This window comes from Geospiza fortis, unplaced genomic scaffold (genome assembly GCF_000277835.1).
Source record: "Geospiza fortis unplaced genomic scaffold, GeoFor_1.0 scaffold171, whole genome shotgun sequence".
In the NCBI taxonomy this organism is placed as follows: Eukaryota; Metazoa; Chordata; class Aves; order Passeriformes; family Thraupidae; genus Geospiza; species Geospiza fortis.
Window position 1 is genome coordinate 3,576,123 of NW_005054313.1, and position 22,097 is coordinate 3,598,219.

Below are 22,097 nucleotides of genomic sequence, written 5' to 3' on the forward strand. Positions count from 1 at the left end.
GTAAGTGCAGTTACTACAGAGTGCACTGAGCGTCCCAGCCCCTCAGGCCAGGTCTTTCCATTGTCCACTCAGCGGAGCAGAAGCAGTAACAGGGGACCAGTCATTCAAAAAGTAAGTCTGCTTTTGAATAGGATAAGTAGAAGTGTATAAAGAAAATGTCTTTGCAGAGGAAGCACATATCTCATTTTTTATCAACTTTTTTTTGTGTTTGTGGCAATGTTTGAAAGCAGCAGCAGCAGCTGCAGATGCACATAAAAAGTAAACGTCCTCCAGTGAAAAATGTTGCCACTCAGAAGGAGACCAGTTCATCAGGTCCTGAGAACAGATCAAAGATTGTTTTGTTGGTTGATGCATCACAGCAAACAGGTAATTTTATTTTTAAGTTCTGGGTGTATGAAATAACTAGAACTACGTGTCAGTTGTCATCTTTTAGAAAAGAGGGTGGACCAGATTCAGATGCAGCTTTTAAGAGAAGTCTTTGCAGCTCAAAAGGATAATGAAGAAAAGGTGCTGATGGTTGCAGATACCTTCTCAGTATGTCACCTTATAATGTTGCAGTGACATGGTGCTCCTGCAGAGACTTTGCCAACTCTTGAAGGAGTTTGTTATCAATAACAGTTGGACCTAGATGTAATTTAAATTCACTGCTGGTTTAATGCAAAGACTGACTTTTTATTTGTTTTTATGATGTGTAGCTTTTTCATGTCTCTTATGAATTCCTGCACCGTTATTCTTATTTTTGTTTCTTGAAGACTTTCCTTCAGATATAGCCAATAAGTCACTTTCTGAGAGCGCCTCCACGATGCTTTGGAAGTCAAAAGGCAGGCGCAGGAGAACCTCTCACCCTGCTGCAGAGTCCTCCAGTGAGCAGGGAGCAAGTGAGGCAGACATTGACAGTGACAGTGGCTACTGTAGTCCCAAGCATGGCAACAACCAGGCTGCAGCTATGGCTTCAAGAAATACAGAATCATGTGCAATGAATGTATGTAAACATAACTGAGTAACTTAACTATATTTGTAGCCTACAGACTAATGAAAATTACTAAAATAATTGGTTTTTTCTTTTTCAGGTTGTAGAACCATCAATAAATACAAGTAAGCATTGCCTTGACTGGTGAGCTGTTTAAAATTTGGCTGAGTTGCATTTGTGTTTTTGCTTTACATACCTCTTGATCTACTTCAGCATGCTGCTCTAACTGATCAGATACTTCTGAGGATGCATCTTTACTGTGGTTTCCAACCACCTCCACTAAGACACCTGTTACTTGCTGAATGAACAAGTATATAGCTATCACTAATAATTTATTAACAGCGCCTGTCTTTAATGGATTAAAAAAAATAAAGCTAGAGACTCCAGTGGCAGCATTCAGACAAAGCTGTGTTCCTGTTTAGTTTGTCCTCATGGGCTGCAGTTCATACCTGGGTAGTAACAGAGCCAGGGAGTTCTTATTCTCTATTTCAGAAGCACTGATACTTTTTAGAAGCTTTACTTATACCATGAACAGATAGTTTGATTAATCTGGAAATAGTAGGTGATACCAGGGACTGCTATTTATGACTGAATGGAAATTGGTATGGATGTGAACCTGAGATTTCCTTTCTCACTGCTTTGTGGTGATCAGTTCTTGGCAGCTTGAATGTTCCACAAAGGTAACTGCCAGCATCTGAGAATAGCTACGGAAGTGTTGTCACAGGGGAATTAGACTTTCTCCAAGAACTTTATTTGTATCAGGACTGTGTTCCTAGCTCTGGTGGCATATGAATCATTATGATATGTTCTGGATACTAATTCAGTTTTTCATAGATGGCACTTCTCTTTCAGCTGGTATAGGTTGGACTAATGTAAATTCCCAAGCAACTCAAAAAAAACCTTGGATTGAAAAAACTCCAACCTTTTCTAGAGGTGGAAGACAAGCTGAGCAAAGAAATAATCCACAGGTATGCTGCTAATGGTTCTCAACTGAAGTATTTGGGGCTTTTTAAAATATGGGGAAATAAGGAATTTGGAGGGAATGATAAAATTAACATTCAGAAGCTATTTAATGAAAACAGTATAGAAAGTTAACCTTAAAGTCTAGTTGCACATTTGCTCATTTCTAACTGGTATGTTTTGTAAGTTAGCTCTATATCATATATATAGATGTATAAAATATAATGTCCTTGACAGTTCTCTGCCTATAGCCTGTGCTTTATCTGTATCTGCCTAGGAAGAACATTGGATATATAAAGCAACCTGTGAAATGACGATAGTGTGGATGTAGAAAAGTTAGTTCAGTTTTTGACCCATTCACACTTCAGAAGAAAAAAAATTCTCAAACTTTCTAAAGAAAGATTCTGATGTGTTGGTGAACTAGAATCCTGTGTTCTCACTCCTGTTGTCTTCAAAACTTTTTAAAATTTACATTAGCATACCATTTTTTAAACATTTTATTATTATTTCTTAATGGCTTAAAATTCTTTTATGCTGAAGCTTGAATATCTTTCTGTGAGACTTCCTTCAAATTGGGACAGGATTTCTGCTATTAGTATGTGAGGAGAATGGAGAAGGTTGTCTTCCTAATTTGAGAGATTTTGCTGGGGCAGGTGATCCAGAGGGGTTCAAAGAATGCTGAAACATTTTCCTGTGTTTGAACATAGGTTTTGCTTGAATTCTGTTATGGCAGACAAGAAATCTGAGCTCCAAGTGGGAGCTTTGTATAAACATGCCTGTTTGTGCAAACATATGTGAGCCAGCTTGGCCTGTTTAGGTTTTTAGATGGAATTCTTAAATTGTCTTGAATCTTCCTGTTTGGTAACTGTGGGTTTATTATAGAATGAAGTTTGTGGATGCTTGTATCTGGCAGTGTAGCAGTTCTGAATCTTTTTATAACCTGCTGTCAAATCAGAGGCTTTGGAAGCCACTATTGTTAGTTTATGGCATTGGGGGAGAGCAGGAAGAACCAGAATTTCTTTCATCCAGTCACAGTTTAGGCTCTGAATCTGGCAGCTATTTTAGATACTTAAAAACAAAGCTGGCACAAAAAGTTTTAAATGAGGCTGCCTCAGCCAAATTCACTGTACCTCAAGGCAGAATTGTCCTAGAAACTATTTTCTGTTGAAACTAAATTGGTATGAGGTCTGTAGGAAATTTTCTTGATAAATAGGTAAGTATAAATGTGAAATTCAAGTAATCCACTGGTTTTTGCCAACTCACACGTAGGTTCCCACCAACCTGTCACATAATAAACAGAAGAATGCCTATACCACTATGCTGCTGTCTCTGGCCTTTAGAGAATGTTGAAAAGGCAGTAACTGCATGCAGAATAATTACGTAGTGGGAGGAAGTTCTTTGGAGTGATCACGGTTACAGACAGTTCCTCAGGGTTCATGGCTGTTAGTCACCAGCAGCTCCTGAATTTCTTCATATTTGGCCAAAAGAAACCTTTCTATTTAAGTTACAAATATAAAGATTAATTGTCTTGAGGGGGAGGAATAATCTGGTACTGTCTATAGAGTTTTTGTGCAGGCTTTAAAGAAAAAGACAACCAAGAAGAGAGCCCCACAAAAAAAATCCACAACACCAAAGCACAGTTTATCCTCTAAAAGCTCTACCTAGTTGCTGATTAGCAGGGATGAGAAAGCTTTATGTGCGTGCACGTACATGGCTTGAAATATTGAAATTACAAAATGCCAATCACATTTGTGTTTTTCAGTCTGGTTTCAGATGCAGAGAGCACAGCACATCTTCAGAAAGAATGCAGAGTTTGCAGAAACGACACGAAAAACCTTTAGCTACGAGCCAGGGGAGCAGGGCAGAGCAGAGCCCTGAACCTCTGTATTTTGAGGTACTGGTGTATGAAAACCCTTTCCACGTAGTAGCAATGCCAGTCCTGTGTGGAATAAGTGATGTTCTCAATGGGAAGTTACAAAATATCTGGCTCCAAGATGTACAGTCAAGGTCACTAATTTATTAGATGATCCTTGCATTGTGTACAGAAAGAGACTTGTATTTGGGTGTTGTGGAAAGTGCTGTAATTTAGAACACTGTAGTTGACAAATTAAATAAGCAGCCTTCAAATAACTTTTTCTGTTCACTTATGAATAAAAATTGGTGTGTTTGCTGGCTTATCCCCTCTAGTTGTAATAGGATTTTTTATTTTGGTGTAAAAAATAAATTTTTTCTTAAAAATATACTATTTGTATACAGAAATACTTTCCTAATTTGTCATTATTTTCTATTTGTGTCACGTAATCCCTTCTAGCTTGTGTGGGACTTAAGGATGCAGTTGTTTTGCTACCTTAAGCAGTTTCAGTTGATGCTTCTCAGGTGACTTTGGTTCCATCCTTTTTATTCTTAACTTCTGTATTGTTTAGGATGAAGATGAGTTTCCAGAGTTAAATAGTGACAATGGCAGCAGCAAATGTAGTAGCATCCAACAGAAGATTTCACCCAAAGTTGTAAGTATTTCTTTTCTTTTGCAAAGCTTTTATTTTGAGACTGTTCAGTTTGTGTAATTTTTTTGTGAATCTCTGCTACAAGACTTACATTGCAGTAATTGTGATGATCTTGGGGTGTTTGTGTTACCAGTCTTGGATGCTAAAGAAATGCCACTTAAAATAAGTGGTGAAGGGAACCCATCCTAAAAAAAACCAACAACACAACTTCAGGATTTTTCTCTTTTAATGAGATTGTAAGATACATGTTGCAGACACTCAGTATCACAGACTGTCCCAGGCTGGATCATGATGCTTTCATGCAGACATCTCTTAAGACTGTTAAATCTGCAAATATGTAGTAATGGTGTCAGTTTTTCAAAATAATTACAGTTTGTGTAGTTTCTTTAGTTTCAAACTGCATCTGCTTTAAGGCTGTGGAAACAGTTGTTGGAAAGGTACTTTTTTTAGTATGTAATCTACTTAAATATTTTCTTACAGACCTGTGCCTATAGACTGCTTAATCTATTTGGCTCCTTTCCAGGAAAGTCAAGTCCTATGTGAAATCTTAGGGAGGGGAAAATTGTTTAGTAATCAGATTGGAAAACCTTCTGAAGCCATCATTGGAGCTAAATAGAATGGCTTTCCTGTACAAAAATGAAATATAAAGTAGTTTTATTAACTTGCTTATTAGCTTGTGTCATCTAGCTGTAATTAATTAGGATGTCATACTGGTAATCAAAACCTTGGGTGATTTGATTTCTGAAATGCCCCATATTTGGTGGTCTGTACAGAAAGGTCTTTTAACTGTGGTTTTTTTTGCATTTTGTTTAAAATTCTAGTTGGATGACTTACCAGAGAATTCTCCAATCAATATAGTCCAAACTCCAATTCCCATTACAACCTCTGTACCAAAGCGTGCAAAAAGTCAGAAGAAGAAGGCCTTGGCTGCAGCACTTGCAACAGCTCAAGAGTATTCAGAGATAAGCATGGAACAGAAAAAACTTCAAGTGTGTAGCACCCTGCCCACCCCCAGCACTTGGTCAAGAGGAGGATTAGTTATCTGTTGCTCCTCATAATCTCTAATAGCAGTAATCCTTTGTAAAGAATGTTGCAGGCACCATTTCTTTGTATTTACTGTATGTGATGTTGCTGTTGTAGGAGGCTTTATCAAAAGCAGCTGGAAAGAAGAGCAAGACCCCTGTTCAGTTGGATTTGGGTGACATGTTAGCAGCTCTTGAAAAGCAGCAGCAAGCAATGAAAGCTCGTCAGATCACCAACACCAGGCCTCTCTCTTACACAGGTATTTCTAATGTGCCTGACAACACTTAAATACACTTTGTGCCAACATGAATGTGATTGATCTGAGTGTCTTAAATGTTTTTCTTTCTATCAAGTTTTAGCTGTTGAATATAAGCATGATAAAAACCTGGGAAGATGATTTTTAATGCATTTCTCAATAAATGACCTGTGCTATCATCCTCTGAGCTGCTGTACACAGTGATGAAAATTCATCTAGAGCTGAGGCCAGATGTCTTTTAAGAAGATCTGCTATTCAAAACTCAGTTGTGTCCTGAGAGTAATTCAGTGCTCAAATGAGTACGTGAAAGGAACATCTCTACTAAAGATGTTATAAAATACTCTTTGAAAGAGGGGATACCTTTGACTGTGATATGGAGGGATACGTCACTAAGATATTCTTCTCATTTCTGCTGTTTATAGTTCAAGGTCTCCTGACCCAAGGCTTAGTCAAAACAAATTTGTTTCTTAAACTGTCCATTGTTTTTACCTTATGCTTTTACCGTGCATAATGTCCAATGGCAATGAATTGCAACCTTACTACATCCTGTGTAGAGAAACTTTTCTTTCTGCTGTGTTTTTTTGGGATGGAGGTCAGTATTGGGTTTTTTTGTGCTGCAACTCAAAATTTTGTTAGCTTTCAAAGCCTTCGTAGTACAAAGACTGAGCAGTCATTCCCTTCTTTCCTCTTCTGATTCCCAGATGTCTGTCAGGTCTCTGAGGAGTCCTCGTCTATTTAGTTATTTAATTCTGGAAGGATCTTTTCTGAGAATCCATATTTCTTTTTCTATACCTTTTGTGTAGTTCTACTGTATTCTTTTAAAAATAAGATCAGACATACACAGATTAGGTTACAGTTCCATCATGAATGTATACAATGGCTTAATTATGCTTTTTTCCTATGTCTGTATCAACACAACATTAGTTTTTTTAATACTTGCTGCCAAATGCAGACTTGACATTTTTGTAATTACTTATTGTAACCCTGCCAATCTGATTCCTAAGCTCTTGTATGTAGCCTGGAGTCCATCATTATGCACATAGTTACCCTTTTCTTTCTGGTGTGTTGGTTTCTTTACCTGCTTTGAGTTTCAGCAGTGTTCAAACATTAATTCAAGTTGGCAAGGTTATATCAAACAAAGCTCAGCAAAGAACTGTTGGCATTTCCATTGGAGACAGCACTTGTTTTATTCTTTCTGGCAAAAGATCCACTTAACTACATACTGCACTTTCTCATCTGTTTTGTCCTCTCAACTATTCAAGTCTTTAACAACTGAAAATCAACGTTTGGATAAATATTTGCAATTTATCTTACCATAATCATCTAACTAATAAAGCTACATGTAGTCCTTTGAGAGAGACCCCATACCATTTATGAAAATAATTCCTGGAATCCACAGTTTCCTAAAACATGAGGCTAAGTTGAGGAAAGCTTAAAACCATCTGGAAGCAACAATATCTGATGATGTAATTTTCCTGTCATTATGAACTGCTTTTTTTCCAAGGAAGGAAAATCTACTTAGAGAATTCATCAGTGGAAATTCTGAAAACAGCGTTGAAATAAAGCTGACATGGCTTTTGGTGAAACTAATATCTACCTTGTATTTAGTTGGCAGTGCTGCTCCCTTTCATACCAAAGAATCTGCCAGCAGAAAGTCCTTTACAAAGGGACAGCCCTCTATGGGTTGCCTTAATCCTTTGGATTCAACAGCCCCAAAAGTGAAGAGAGGAAAAGAGAGAGAGATTGCAAAACTGAAACGCCCTACAGCACTTAAAAAGGTAAATGTGCCAACCTTGGAGTGTGTTGAGCCACACTCATACTTCAAAAATAGTATTAAAAAAACCCTGTTGTTCTCTCAGTTGAGGACTACTTGCCATGAGCATTGGGCAAGGGAATTATGAGCTTCTGCCTCCAGTTCTGTTAAACTGGTGCCTTCTGCTTTGGATCTAGACATGTAACATAACTTTGGTATCTGCATAATCAGTTGAAGTTAATAAAAATGTATCTCAATACAGATTGACAGGGTGTTTTCTTTCTTTAACTACAGGCACTAGTTTACATGGAAAAGCTTCCGTAGTTTTTTCATGTGGCTGATTCCTAGTCTGTAGTGCAATTTAGTATGGTAACCTTAGTTTTTCTTACTCCTTTTTATAGATATGGGTAAAGAACTTGAAGCAAACCCACAATTTTTGAGTAAACTTAGAAATAATATTAATTGCTTGTATATATCTATATTCATGCAGTCATAAGCTAGATATGTGCAGAAGGAATACAGTATATATATGGAGATCAGAAGGTAAAATATAAAAAAGTGACCCCTAAAAATGCAGGCCTTTTTCTGACTGGTCTGTGGTCTGTGTTAGAGGAATTCACCTGTTCAGAGGAGTTTTCTAAACTCTTTGTTGTCAAGGCTTTTATGTTTTTGCTATTAAAAATTAGAGTAATACCAGGATATCCATGTCCTTTCTTTTATAGAAAGGGTTGTCTTTATTGAGGTGCTTCATGATTGGTATGCCTGCATTAGGTATTCTTTTACAGGCACAGGGATGAGGAATTGTTAATAAGTGCATGTTATGTATCAGAAAGGAAGCTGTAAAAGTACTTAAACTACTGAAAGTACTATTTATGTAGAAGTGTGTGAGTGTTGAGTATACCATCTGTATAATGCTGCAGTGAAATATTCTTTGTGATCAAAGAGGAAACTGAAATGATTTCCAGGGTTTCTAACCTGGCATGAGTAATAAGGTTCAAAACAACTTACTTAACATTGTGTTATGTTCAGTGAAAGGGTTGTTTTTATTTACAGATATATTTAACTTTTAGATGCTGACAGCTGTTGGTTTTGTTTCTAGATTATTTTGAAAGAGAGAGAAGAGAAGAAAGGCCGTTTGTCAGCTGACCACAGCCTTCTGGGTTCTGATGAACAGAAAGAGGCTCATTTAAACTTGACTGCTGACCAGTCTCAGGAGCTGGCCTCTCAGGAAGGTTGGTCTCTGTCTCTAGATGCCCATCACTCCCCCTCAGCTATACTAAATCTGCTTATTCTGATATTTTATGTTTCTCTTCTTATGCCACACAATTGGCATAAGAAGAGAAACATAAAATACGTTTCTCTTCTTATCTGTCCCTCAGTTGTGGAAGGCTCAATACACTGTGGGTTCTCAGTACATGATCTCCATACAGCATTTTAATTATCATCTCAAGTGGGTGTTCCCACCACATGTCAGACTTGATAGTACTTTTGATAAGCAAGAAAAATGTGACTCCTGTCAACCATGCTATGTTGACAGGAGCCATAGCATGGTTAAAAGTACTGATCACAGTACTTTTTGATGATGAACATACTGAAAGTTTTCCAGATATAGAAGTTGCAAACTGTAAATAGAGTTTTCCAGTTTGTTGAACATGTCAGTCAGCTTCAGTTTCTGAATTGTCAATTTGCAGCAGCAGCCCTGAGCAACTGAGAAACTTCAATGAGTTTTCAAATGTCTCCAACATGTTTGGGGCAGTGGGAGTGGGGGGGAAGGAGGTGTCTGTCAAGATTCTACATGTAATTCTTCTTAACTTTTTCTTCTGAATGGACCTGTCTGACTAGAGTGGGAAAATCCCAGACATTTTAGAAATAAGTTAGTTGAGTATTTTATATATATAAATAGTAAGGAATTATTGGAAGAAGTAATAACATTTAAACAGGTTTTTTCGTCTGTTTTATCAAGTTCCCAAAGTAAGCTTAAGATATTTTTTAATGAATATTCAAATAGTGGTTATTTATCCAGTTCATGCTGAGTGGTGTATGTGTGTTTAGTTTGTTTTCTCCCCTTTCCCCTACCCTTCCAGAAGGGGAGGGAAGAATAATGCTTAGTGTTTTCAAAATGGAATTTGGACAAAGTAAGGGAGTGATAACACAAGAAGTGTGGTTCTGTTTCTTTCACATTGAAAATGTATTTGTAAATGTTTAAAAATTGCCTTTCAGAAACTGGTCTGAGTATGCCTAGTGATACTTCACTTTCTCCAGCAAGTCAGAATTCTCCATACTGCATGACCCCAGTGTCACAGGGTTCACCTGCTAGTTCTGGAATAGGCAGTCCAATGGCATCTTCTGCAATAACCAAAATTCACAGCAAGAGATTCAGAGAGTAAGAGTTTTGCTTTTTTAATATAAATTCAAGACTTGCACTTCAGTCACCCTTGTGTTTCAAGTGTGGATAGATTTAGTAGACTTAAGAGCTTAATGAACATAAGCTTCCCTTTCAGAAATAGAAGGTTCTGCAAGTATTTTCTTTTTTTTCCCCTAAATGGATCACTTGTGTTTGCACACAAATGTGTGTATGGATGAACAAACACTCACTTGAGACTTTCTTTCTTGCCACAGCAAATAAGCAAGATGGGAGTCTTCTCTGAAAAATAGTTTTTGAAGGAAGGCTATGTATGCTTTGAATGGGAAAGGAAGGAATACTTAGGAATGCTTAAAATACTGTAATAGTACCTCTTAATGTGTTAGGGCTTTTTTGTTAATGTATCTTTGTAATGTACTAAATTAAGTGGAAGAAAATTGCTGTGGCACTTATTGTAGTATTTGTTTATATTTTGAATATTATTTTTGATTGGCTTCTTGAAGTAAGGGATATTACTACAAATACAAATTTTTTTATGGATGTGTTTTTAACTCACAGTTTGCAGTCTGATTTCTAAATCCTTGTTGTGACTTTAGTAAAAGTTAAATAACTGTTCTGAGAAAGTAAAATTATTTTCATTTGCAAAAGGCAGGGTGAGACATTGGTTATGCTAACATTTGTGAAGTAGCAATGCTGACTCTTGTCCATGTTGTTTTGAATTGACAGATACTGTAACCAAGTTCTAAGTAAAGAAATAGATGAGTGTGTGACTCTGCTATTGCAAGAGCTTGTCAGCTTCCAGGAGAGGATTTACCAAAAGGATCCCACGAGAGCCAAAGCCAGAAGGAGACTTGTCATGGGGTTACGTGAGGTTACAAAACACATGAAACTAAACAAGATCAAGTGTGTCATCATATCCCCCAACTGTGAAAAAATTCAGTCAAAAGGTATAAATGATAAAAACATGGTGCACTTGGCTCTTTTCAGTTTTCTTGTGCTGATTAAATGTGTTAATTAGCAAGGTTAGAAGCATTTGTTATTATGCATGATGTTACATTCCAGTCTCAACTGGCTAATTGCCATTCCACATTTATTCTTTTCTGCTCCATTCTGGAAGAAACTTGTTCATGAGGGTGAAAAGCTTAAAGAAAAATAGATATTGTAGAACTGAAATTTACTCTGTGTTATGTCATTCTGTGTTCAATACACCTTGCAGAGAGTCCTGAGCTCTGGGTGCTTTTTAGGAAGATTCCTTAAGAAAAACATGAGTTGTTAGTTAGCCAACCAAAGCATTTTGCCACTAACAGAATTATAAACAGAGGCTTCCTGAGATAGGAGAATAGCAAAGCTCTCTTAAGAAAAGACCTGTGAAACTCTGGTTTGTGTGCAGGACTAATAGAGAATACAGAATATCACCTTCATCTGTACTCATTCACTACCCTTGAAATGCATTGTGTGTTATCCTCTGGGACGTAGGAGCTGCTGATGTGTATATTGAAGTTTTACTGGCTAATTGCAGTTAAAGTGGATTAGAGAGTTGTATCATGCCATATGATGACTTCAAGTGACTAGACATCTATTTAAAATTGCTTTCTTCAAGGTGGACTAGATGAAGCTCTCTATAATGTAATCGCCATGGCACGGGAACAAGAAATTCCATTTGTGTTTGCTCTGGGCCGCAAGGCCCTTGGCCGCTGTGTGAACAAGCTGGTTCCTGTTAGTGTTGTGGGCATCTTCAACTACTCAGGTGCTGAGGTGAGTCATTCCAATCACAGAAGTGGCTGGAGTAAACAATTATGTAGTAAAGAATTGGTTTGGCATTGGAGCACACCTAATACGCCTTTGATAATAACCCTGATCTCATCTGTATTATGATGTCTTTTCTTTGAAATTCAGTTTTTATGGTACTGAGAGACTATGCTAAAACACTTCAGTCACATCATATGTAGATTTTAAACAGACTTAAACTGTGATCTGAAATTCTCTGGAAGGCTTAAGAATGTAAGAAAAAGAGTATCCTAAAGTATGGCCATCTCCTCAAAGTTGCATGCACCTGGAGTGGTGTTTTTATTATTTAATACAGAGAAGAACTAATTCTTAGTTAAAGTTGAGGTATTTGGTGCTAATCTTGAGGCTCGTATGTGTGGTATACCTTGGACTGAAAGGAGTAATGTAAAGTGAAAACTATTAGTAATTCTTACTAATAAGGCTGATAAAACTGCCTTTGTACTTAGGATCTGTTTAATAAGCTGGTATCCCTGACTGAAGAGGCCAGGAAAGCTTACAGGGACATGGTGGCTGCAATGGAGCAGGAACAAGCAGAAGAAGCCTTGAAGAACGTCAAGAAGGCCCCACATCACATGGGCCATTCTCGTAACCCTTCTGCAGCAAGTGCTATCTCCTTCTGTAGTGTTATTTCTGAACCCATCTCTGAGGTCAATGAGAAAGAATATGGTAAGTAGCTTAAAGCTTACCTTTGTAAATAGAAGCTGGGGTTTTCCAAATTATGTTTGTTGTGAAATGTAGCTAAAGATGCAAACATTCTTCCTAATTTACAGTATTCTACAATGTTCAGGGGTAAGAAGAGATCAGCTAGTTTTCAGTAAATTTCATAAGTAACTTTTTCCCTGAAAAAATGTAGAAAATAATAATTTCGAATCCTGAGAAGTGTTACAGGTGTCTAACATCAGTGGAGGTGGCTTCTCTAGTTTTATTGAACTGTTTTAAAACTGATAGCACAGACTTGATCATATGACTGAGGAAGAACTGATGGCAGCAGGAACTAAAATATGAGGTCTCTGAAGATAGGACATTTTTAATGTAGCTTACATTTTTAAACTTGAGATGGCAGTGAGTGATTCTGCTGTTGAGCAAAGGGGAGTTCATTTATCCAGTTGCTTAAGCCCAGATGAAAAAGAATATAAAAGGGAGACTACTTGTTAGAAGTCAGAAGCTGCCTTTTTTTTTTTTGGTCTTAGAGTGAATTAAAGAGAATGCTGTCTTTTTAGTAAATTTTTTTTTTTGTGGTATCTTAAATTCATTTCAGGAGCTAAATGTTTTATAAGTAATCCTTAAATAATAACTTAAGATGGTGGCAATTTTCTTCTTTTAATTTATACTTGAGAGTAACCTTTGACTACTCTTAGTACTACATTTCATGGTTACAAACTTAGAACTTTGTAATGTCTGCTTTAGGGTACTGTAAAAACCCAAAGTTATTCACAGCTCTTTCTGTTGTCTCTCCTTTTCCCTTCCTCTTTTTTCTAGTAGAAATTTTTCTAGAAAGCATAGAATAATGTTAGCTCATTTTGCTATTTAGGCTGTTATTGCATGTTCAGGAGAAATATTTTTATGTACAAGGAATTAATATTTCCTACTTCAACTTCTTTCAAACTTTGTAGAAACAAACTGGAGAAATATGGTGGAAACATCTGATGGGTTAGAGGCCTCTGAAAATGAGAGAGAGTCTGCGTGCAAGGCTGCAGTACCAGAAAAAGCTGGTAATGGCCAAATGGAAAAAACCACTCTTAATAAACAACCACCTCTGGCTACAACTGGCACTACCTCAGCAACAAATCATGGAAAATCCACCCCAGGTGACAAAGATGAGGTGAAACCAGATGACAACCTGGAATGGGCCTCACAGCAGAGCACAGAAACAGGATCCCTGGATGGCAGCTGCCGAGACCTTTTGAATTCCTCCATGACCAGTACCACCAGTACCCTTGTGCCAGGAATGCTGGAAGAGGAGGAGGAGGAGGAAGATGATGATGATGAGGATTATGCCCACGAACCAATTTCTGTAGAAGTTCAGCTTAACAGCAGAATTGAGTCTTGGGTTTCAGAGACCCAGAGAACTATGGAGACGCTGCAGCTCGGGAAGACCCTTAGTGGTGCTGAGGAAGACAATGCTGAACAAAGTGAAGAGGAAGAAATTGAGACCTCAGAGCAGGCTGATCCTGGCACTGATGGGGAGGAATGGACAAATGATAAGCACGCAAGTAACACTCAACATAAACCCACCATCTGCAGTTCTTTGAACAAAGAACACACAGATTCCATCTATATGCCGTAAAAATAAGCAGGAACTCAGGAACTTTTTAGAAACTATAGTAAAACTAACTGTTGTAAAGGTTGCAGCCATTATTCCATATGCTTCATCTCAACATTTTGCACTGTTAAACATTTAATACTTGTATTTAATTCACAACAATATTTTTGTAGCTGTCCGTTACTTTTTTGATTTAAAAACTATCTTAGCTCTTAATCAGTATTGATTTCCCAGATTAGAAACTGTGTGGAAAAGTTGTCAGTAAGCATTCATTTGATGTTTTGTAAAAGGAAACATCTTGTAACTGTCCAGTTTTAAGAAAAATTCTTTGAAGTTGTGACTCTTAAGCTTATTTTCAAACAGGTAACCTACATTAACACTGACAAATTACCAACAGTTCATGTTGGTGGTATGGTGTTATACTAGGCCTGTCAGTGTATTTGGCCATTACTTTCTAATTCTATCTAGAAATAAAAAGAAAATTTTGATTCTCTTTCATGAAAACCTAGAAAAAGCCATTTGCAATCTTAATGAGAATTAAATAGTAGAGAAATTGTGTGTGATTTTTATGCTAAGATAGATGCAGCTTTTTAGTTGATCTTGGTGAATGCATCATTAAAAAGCTGCTGATAGCTGAAATGGTTACAATAAGCTATAATAACTTTGATTCCAGAAAAACTTTAAACCAGAGGGATGCAATTAATGTTTTGCAGGTTTTCTTTACAAGGTAGAAATATTGCATTAAAAAAAAGCAAAACAAAACAGGAAAGAAAACAAAAATTAAACAAAAATTCCCCATTCTCTCTGCAGTTGCTGTCTGCCAAACCACACTGAGTGACTCATTAACCATAATCCCTATTCAGGGCTTTTAGTAAACTGATGACTTCCTCTCTCTCCTGTCACTTACCTCAGGAATGCTGTTTTGCATTTTGTATTCTGCATAACACTGCAAAAAGCAACAATAATCCTTTAACAGCAAGTGTGAATGATGTGGTGGCTATCTCTGTCTTCACCTGCATGCTGTGATTCTGGCCAGGATGGATCTGAAGAACTACTGCTGAAAACGTGACCTCTTTGTCTCTTCTTGCAGTTGTAACAGCTTTAGGAGTTGACCTCTAGATGAGAAGAAAGTAGTTATTCCAGGACATGAGGAAGTGCCCTGTAGTTTGGGGAAGTATTTCAGTGGTGCAGAGGTAGAAGAAACAAAAATATGTCCTCTCTGAAACTTATGTGTTGCTAGAGAATTGTTCCATGTTCTGTTCTGAATACTGAAGTGAAATGCATTAACTGGTGATGAATTTGTTTCAGACTGAGGATGGAGTGTGTGTCTAAACCTTGCACATCAGGAGTCTGTTTTCCATCTTTGGTATTGGCAGAGGATATCCTGAAACTGCCAGCAGCAGGAGCTTCACCACAGGGGTAGCCAAAGAGTAACTCACGTGAATAACACTTCCATAGCAAACATGTTTCTTTTAATGTCACTTAATTTTTTGATCACTTGTATCAAAATGCATGAAAAGCCTCTGGGTAGGCTGAAAACCACAGGAAACTGAAATTAGCTGAGTTGGGTGTTCAGTCCACACTTAGGAACATGGGACCAATGTTTATAGCAGTAGTGATGCTGGTGTTTGAAGTTGCACTGGGAAAATAAGACTCCAGGTTTAGAAGTCATCTAGCCCTGGGTTTTTGGATGCTAATGAGAATAATAGAAACTGTGTATTATGTAAATAATGCTTTGATAGCTCTAGGCATAGCAAATGCTATGTAGATAAGCAGTAGAGAGCTGCTGTGACAACTGGCTGTTGTGTCACGTTCTTAGCTCCTTAGTGTAATCCTCCTAGGTGTTAGAACAGGCGTTTCATAGGAAAACAAGGACTAAGGAATGATGCCTCCTGAATGTTAAACTTTTTACTGTCCCCATGGCAGATTTCTACTGTCTGTATGTTTTAAGAGTTCTTGCTTTAGGACATGACAGGTGTTTGAACTGCTGACAAGCAAAACTTGCCCTTGGATGTGTAAGCACATCTCGGCACAGGTGAGATCAGTGCGTACACTGAGGGCAAAACTTTGCCAGAACATCAAAAAACAAAGGTGTTTGTAGTTTCTCCTTTAGCTTTTTCAGTGCCAGTGATTCAAATAACTTTTGATCTTGAAGTATTAACATCAGAGGCGCATCTTTTTATATGTCTTTCTGAACTTGGACTGTCATTTTAAAGTTTTCTGACATTTATATCAAAGAAGTCTTGTAATATTCAGCCCGCTATTTAACTGCAATTTTGCTACAAGTTTAATAGAGTTCGTGAAAGTGGTACAGCACTTATAATTATCTCTCAATTTGCCAGCAAATAAGGAACTAGTTTCTTTTTAAAATGTGGCAGATCACCCTTAGGGGAGCAAACTGAAACTGAGTAAAGAAAACTGGGTTTAGTGCTTCCTTTTGGATAAGCTGGGAATAAGCAATAACTGTAAGAATGAAATTGCAATTGCTTTGGGATTGATCCATTTGCATCGGAAATTAGGGAAGTTCCTTGCCACTTGAAGCACTTAAGGAGAGTATCTCACTGTGGTAATTTTGGTTCTATTATCAGCAGAATTTAAGAAGAAAGCATACAAATGTTCTACAATACCATGATTTTTTTAAAAAGTAGTTGAATTTCTATTTCAGTGTAAAAGTGTGCAGTTTATACAGGTTGTTACTGTCCCCATGAAAAGATGTTTCTGTAGTTATAGGTGTATAGATATTTTTGTTGTGAAAATAATTATTCGGGAAACAAATCTACTTTTCTTAAGGCATTGTTTATAGAAATTATTTCACCACTTACTTTATCTGGTAAAATCAAAAATAATGTATCTGTGGTAGGGGTAGGGATCTTTACAACTGATAGAGGTGGCTATGTATACAACCTATTTATATAAATACTCTTAAGTATCTCTGTCAATAATAAAACATGGATTACAAATCTGTAAAAGGGAAAAATTCTGAAGAACTTCAGTCCTTAGTTGGACCAAGTAGCAATGTCTGATTAAGGCAAAGGCCCTGATCCTGCTCACACATACTTTGGAATGTTAGTGCCACTGGCTTAAATTGGTGGCCTGTTTGTCTGCTTAAGTTGTGTGCAGGCTGTTGTAGGATTGGAGCTAAACAGTGACAGAGACTATTGACCTGTGTTTTAAAAATTCATTATAGAAAATGTTCAGTAATGCACTTGTTGGTGTTCTTCTGGTAAAACTAAGAGGTGTCTTTATGGGTGGGTGGGAGCTTACACAATGTGGTTCTGTCCAGTTCTTTAACACAAGCTTAAATTTTAATAATGTTACTTTAAATATGTATGTAAAAAAGTATTATTGTTTGAAAAGCTGCTGTTGCTGAAACTGTCACTTAGTATTTCTTGTGAAGTTGTGCCAACTAATGAAACTGTTCAGTTGATTTCAGTGTCAGCCATTTAAAAATTAGACATGGCAATTTGTTAACAGAACAAAGCCCAGCAGAAACAAGCCATAAAAACCAGGAACAGGGGGCTCACCCTGCCACACACAAGGAAACGTGAGAATGTCTGACCCAAAACTTCCTCACCAATGAATGGTAATGCTGAAAGTAGAAACCCAGTTGGCACAGCCCACGTTCTAAATGTTCATCAATAGTTCATATAATTTACTTTTTAAATAGATTCTAATAAGGAAAGCTGTTTAATCTTCGATGTCTTAAAATTTATAGTAATATTTAGGTTAAAGTAGTAGAAAAACCATTATAAAATACAATATGAAGGGGTTTGTTCCATTTCTTTTTTGCTGTATGAAGGATAACTGTTCTGTCTACCATACTTTTTGGAGTAATAACAGCTTTTTTGCACTATGTAAATACTAGTGGGGATTCTTCCATAACTAATAAAAATGATTGTAGAAATGTATGGCTTTATTACAGTGCTGTGTTTGTTCTGGACTCTGATGCTGAGTTGATCTGGGACAGGTGTGTGTCACACTGCGGCCACAGGGTGGAGGAGCCGTGTGTGGTGGCACTCGGGGTGACAGCCCTGTGCAGGGAGCCGAGCCCCTCACCACAGCAGGGGAGTGGCTGAGGCAAAAAGCAGGATGAGCAGAGGGCTTTTCACATGGATCCCAGCCCTCTGTTGTCACCCACTGTGTCACCGGCCAGAAAAATATTAGATAGAAAAACCCACCCTTCTTCAGAGACCCTGGGACTGAAGTAGGTCCAGAATATCGAGTTGGAAATAATGTTTTACTTAAGAGGAAATGAGCAAGGATAAGCACAGGTATTTCCAAAAACTGGGATTTCTCTCATACTCTACTGGATGAGAACTTCACTTGACCTGCCCTGATTGTTGGAGAGATGGATGGAGTCACATTTGGAAAATAACTTGAAGTTCCCTGTTTGTTGTCCCCTGTTTAACTGCTCACACCTCTGTGTCAGTAACAGTGACCTGTAACAGTGTCATTAACTGGGTTGCAGCTCCCACATGTGAAAATACCTATAGCAGTTTCAAAAAGGATAAAGCTTTGTCCTGTAATTCTGAAGTTTCCATTTGTGTACCTGAACTTCATGTTTCAGTTCTGCTATTGCAGTTGTCTTCTGGTGGAAGTGCTTCTGTTACAAACCTCACTTTGGAGGTTCTATGACTTGCAGTCAGAATTACTCCACCAATTACTCCTCTTGTCTGGGTTCAGCCTCTCTGTTCTCAAACTGATACGAGTTTTGGAAAGTACAAGAAAAAGTGGGTGGCACAATGTGACCTGTGCTATGGAAATGACAAAAAATTAGTTACCCTTATGCCTTTACAAACTGAATTTTTTTTCTCCCTCTTCATTTCTTCAACATTTAAGAAACACTAACATCGAGCAAGTTTCCTTGCCTCTGGTGAGTTTTTAAGTGGTGCTTTGCACTTCTGCACATACCAAAAGAGGCACCACAAGAAAATAATTGCTCCTGCTAAATTCCTTCAGGCAGAACTTCCCTGCCTGTGCTTCCACAGCAGCATGGGCTCTCCAATACCAGGTTTATAGGGATGGGGCTGGAATTTTCTGAATCTGTGTGTCCACAATGTGTGGAAAGACCCCAGTCAGTCAAACTGCACTAAGCAAAAAGGACAGCTCCTTGGACTTGCTTTTAGATTTTTGGGATCATTGTGAATAAACACAGGGCTTTATTAATTTTTTGTTTGTTTATTGTTACGGGGCTTTTTTCTTTAAGTGCTACTGGGCAAAACCCACCCACCGCAGAGGAGCTGCTGCCAGCTGCAGGCTCTTTACTTCAGGGGCTGTTTTATGAGTTAGCAGATGCAGGAGAAGCTCAGCTGGAATGCACTTCCTGGGCCCAGTGTGCTCCAAGCTGTTAAAGGAGTTCTCCAGGGAGCCTGGGGAGCTCCCACACGAGGCAGATGTGTGGGGGCTCTGTCTGGGCACCATGGGAACACCCAGCTCTCTCCTGTGGTGTCCTCAGGGATACAGCCTTGGTGAGTAATGAGGAATTTAATCACCATGTAAGGCTGATATCAGACTTGTCCCTCTGCATAGGGAAATGGGAGAGGGGGCATGGCATGAACTGCATGTCCCACAGTTATCTGTGTGGAGCTGTGTTTGGCTTTGGCTTCCTCTGGAGACTCTGGAGGCTGCAGCAGCACTGCTCACACCCACAGCAATTCAGTCTGTGTTTACAGGGAAAGTTAATGTGTGTCCACACCAAATTTAAAACGACTTCGTGCCTCTACAAGGCTCTGTACTGCTGTAGTAGGTTACTCGTTTCTTGCAGAGTTATAAAGCAATAATAAATGTTGTCACTCAAAACCTTTGGGGGCTCTGTACAGTTTTCAAAAAAAACCTGTAGCAAAAGCCTTCCTGTTAAGTGGCATTTCTCAGGGAAAAGAACCCTAAATGTATGTTTAGAGCATTAAACTCTTTATAATGCTTTTCCTGCAAGGGAAGCCTGCATTTTCAGATGCCTTCTGCCCAAGAGTCCTGTTTCAAGCTCTTGGGGACTTCCTGCCTGCAGGTATGATGGTGTCTCTTCTGTCATTGATTTTCTTGGGGTATAGGTAAGTACCAGAGAGGTGAGGATGTTTGGCAAAAAAAAGATGTATAAAGCAAGAAGCAGCTCTTGGAAAGTTTTCCTTATGGAGGAATGTTGACTGTAGAGGGGAGAGCAAATTAACAAAAAGAAGTGATTGGAAATGCCCCCATGTCAATATTTACTTTCTGATTTTTCCAAGTTAAAGGCAAACACCAAGTATAGAAGTGGTAGATGCTGAACAAAGGTACTTCCTTTAGTGTTTCCTTGAGTCTCCTCTGCACACCAGGAGACACTGGGAGAAGTTCAACCCTGTTGTGGGATTTATTGTTTTCTAATATGGGCTAGTAGATTGCCCTACAAAAATACAGATTTAAAGATAATTGCAGGAAAGGATGGTTCCCTGACCACAAGGATACCAAGCCCTGTGATGCCACTAAAGCATGACTGCTCCCAACTTCCTTTGGAGCTGACAGTAGTTTGGTGATGCTGTTGGTGGAATTTGTCTCATGTGGTGGGTTATTCTGCTGAGAGGAAGCCTTAGGCTACTTTGGGCTGAAATTTGTCTTTTTATTCCTCCTGCTGTGGGCTGTGCCCAGAGCTGGACCCAGTCACTAGACTCTTAGTCTGCTCTTTGAGGATTTTGTGTACACCAGATGCCAGGTGATGCTGGGTTTTGCTCATGGGCACTCAGCCTCCTTGCAAGCAGTGCTGAGGGAGCCCAGCAAGCGCTGCTGAATGTATCTTTGGGTTCTTAGTCCACAGATCCTTTCAGGAAGCAGTGGTTAGGGCAGTGTGGTGCTTTCTGATGGCTTGCAGCAGCTCTCACGAGCTCTTCTGTTTTGGGCACGTCCTTGTTGAATGTGCAGAGGTTGGCAGCATCCACCTTGGGGGTGGGACAGCTGTAGCACAGGTGCCCCATGCTGCGCTCTCCTCCCACGTTCAGCTCTCACTGTTTATGTTTGATGGCTGCTTTCCCTCACAGCTCCAAGGGCTGGCTCTGTGCTGGCTCTTGAGCAACCTTTAGGGCTTTGCACAGGACTCTCCATCTTGTTTCTGTTCCCCTGAGCTCTGGGACTGTCCTGGGGGAAAAGACAACAAATGCCAGCAGTGTTTGAAGGAGGAGGTGGTGGTCCTGCCAGGCAAGGAGGATATGAAACCAGAGGGCATGGAGCACATCCAGCTCAGCCCTGTTGCACAGCAGGCTGGGTCCTTCCATCCATCCTGCTCAGCTGCAAGGATGTGAGCTTTGCCCAGGTGGAGCAGCCTTGCCTTCTGCTGCCCTGTCCCACTGCTGTCTCAGAGCTGCAGTTTTGGAGAGAGCAATGTTGCTGTGGCTGGTGAAACTGGGCTGAGCTAAACACAGCCTGGTGCCCAAGAAGTGAAATTGCTACTTCACCTTTTCACCCTAGAACATGATTTCTGGGATTAGCTAGAATAGGAGAAAAGCACTAATAGTCTAATCTGATTTTTGTATCCAAGGCCCTGCCTTTGTCCTCCCCAAACCCAGTAGCTCTGATCCCTGTGTTTTCAGCCCAAGTAAAACCTCTTGGACTCTCCTGGAAAGTAGGAGGGGCTGCAGTTGTCAAACACACTTGGTTTTATCTCATTCAAACAATGGATGGGAGATAAAACAGCGAGAATGATTCAACATGGGGGAAAAGAAATTTCTCTCAATTGAAATAAAACAGTTTGTGTGTGTGTGACTTTCTCTAGTGGGAATAAACAGCTTCAGGCTTCCCAGAGGTAGCTGCCACCATGTCGTTACCTGCCACGGGATTTCCCTGCCATTCTGTAACAATTTGCTGATTTCTGCCAGGATCAGCCAGGCATGTCAATGAGGAAGTAAGGCAGACCAGCTTGGTGCACCTCAGCATGAGTTAACTCTGATGTTGCTATTTATAAAGGGAAAAAAGTCCCTCGGTTAGTCCATATTCTAACAGAAAGGCCAAGCTCTGATGCACGGGTTGCAAGCAGCATGAAAACGCTTCCTCTGGGCTGCTGTGAGAGGCAGCTGCTGGTCGGGTGTGCTCTGCAGGTGTGTGACAGCGTTTCTCCCGTGTGTGCTGCCCCCACACTCCCTGTGTGAGACTGCTGGGCTGAGCTGCCGGCTCTCCTGCTCTCCTCTCCTCCCAGCTGGTCCCCAGCTCGCTGTGAACTCTCCCATCCCCAGCCAGTGCAGCCCCTGCCCTGGCCCCT

The 22,097-nt window shown here is 39.2% G+C and overlaps 1 protein-coding gene across 1 annotated transcript in view; it reads left to right on the plus strand.

The window, feature by feature from the left end:
* The window catches only part of SECISBP2L (SECIS binding protein 2 like), a 21,298-nt gene extending 3,511 nt beyond the window's left edge, over nt 1-17,787 (plus strand). The window contains 16 exon segments of the mRNA XM_031055898.1: nt 1-111; nt 231-366; nt 753-982; nt 1,071-1,095; nt 1,823-1,938; nt 3,693-3,824; nt 4,354-4,437; nt 5,256-5,423; nt 5,575-5,716; nt 7,322-7,491; nt 8,566-8,698; nt 9,687-9,849; nt 10,555-10,775; nt 11,429-11,583; nt 12,063-12,282; nt 13,230-17,787. The exon segment at nt 1-111 is cut by the window's left edge and continues 44 nt beyond it. Coding sequence (XP_030911758.1) covers nt 1-111; nt 231-366; nt 753-982; nt 1,071-1,095; nt 1,823-1,938; nt 3,693-3,824; nt 4,354-4,437; nt 5,256-5,423; nt 5,575-5,716; nt 7,322-7,491; nt 8,566-8,698; nt 9,687-9,849; nt 10,555-10,775; nt 11,429-11,583; nt 12,063-12,282; nt 13,230-13,903 — 2,880 coding nt within the window. The 3' untranslated portion in view covers nt 13,904-17,787.
* The last annotated feature ends 4,310 nt before the right edge of the window (nt 17,788-22,097 follow it).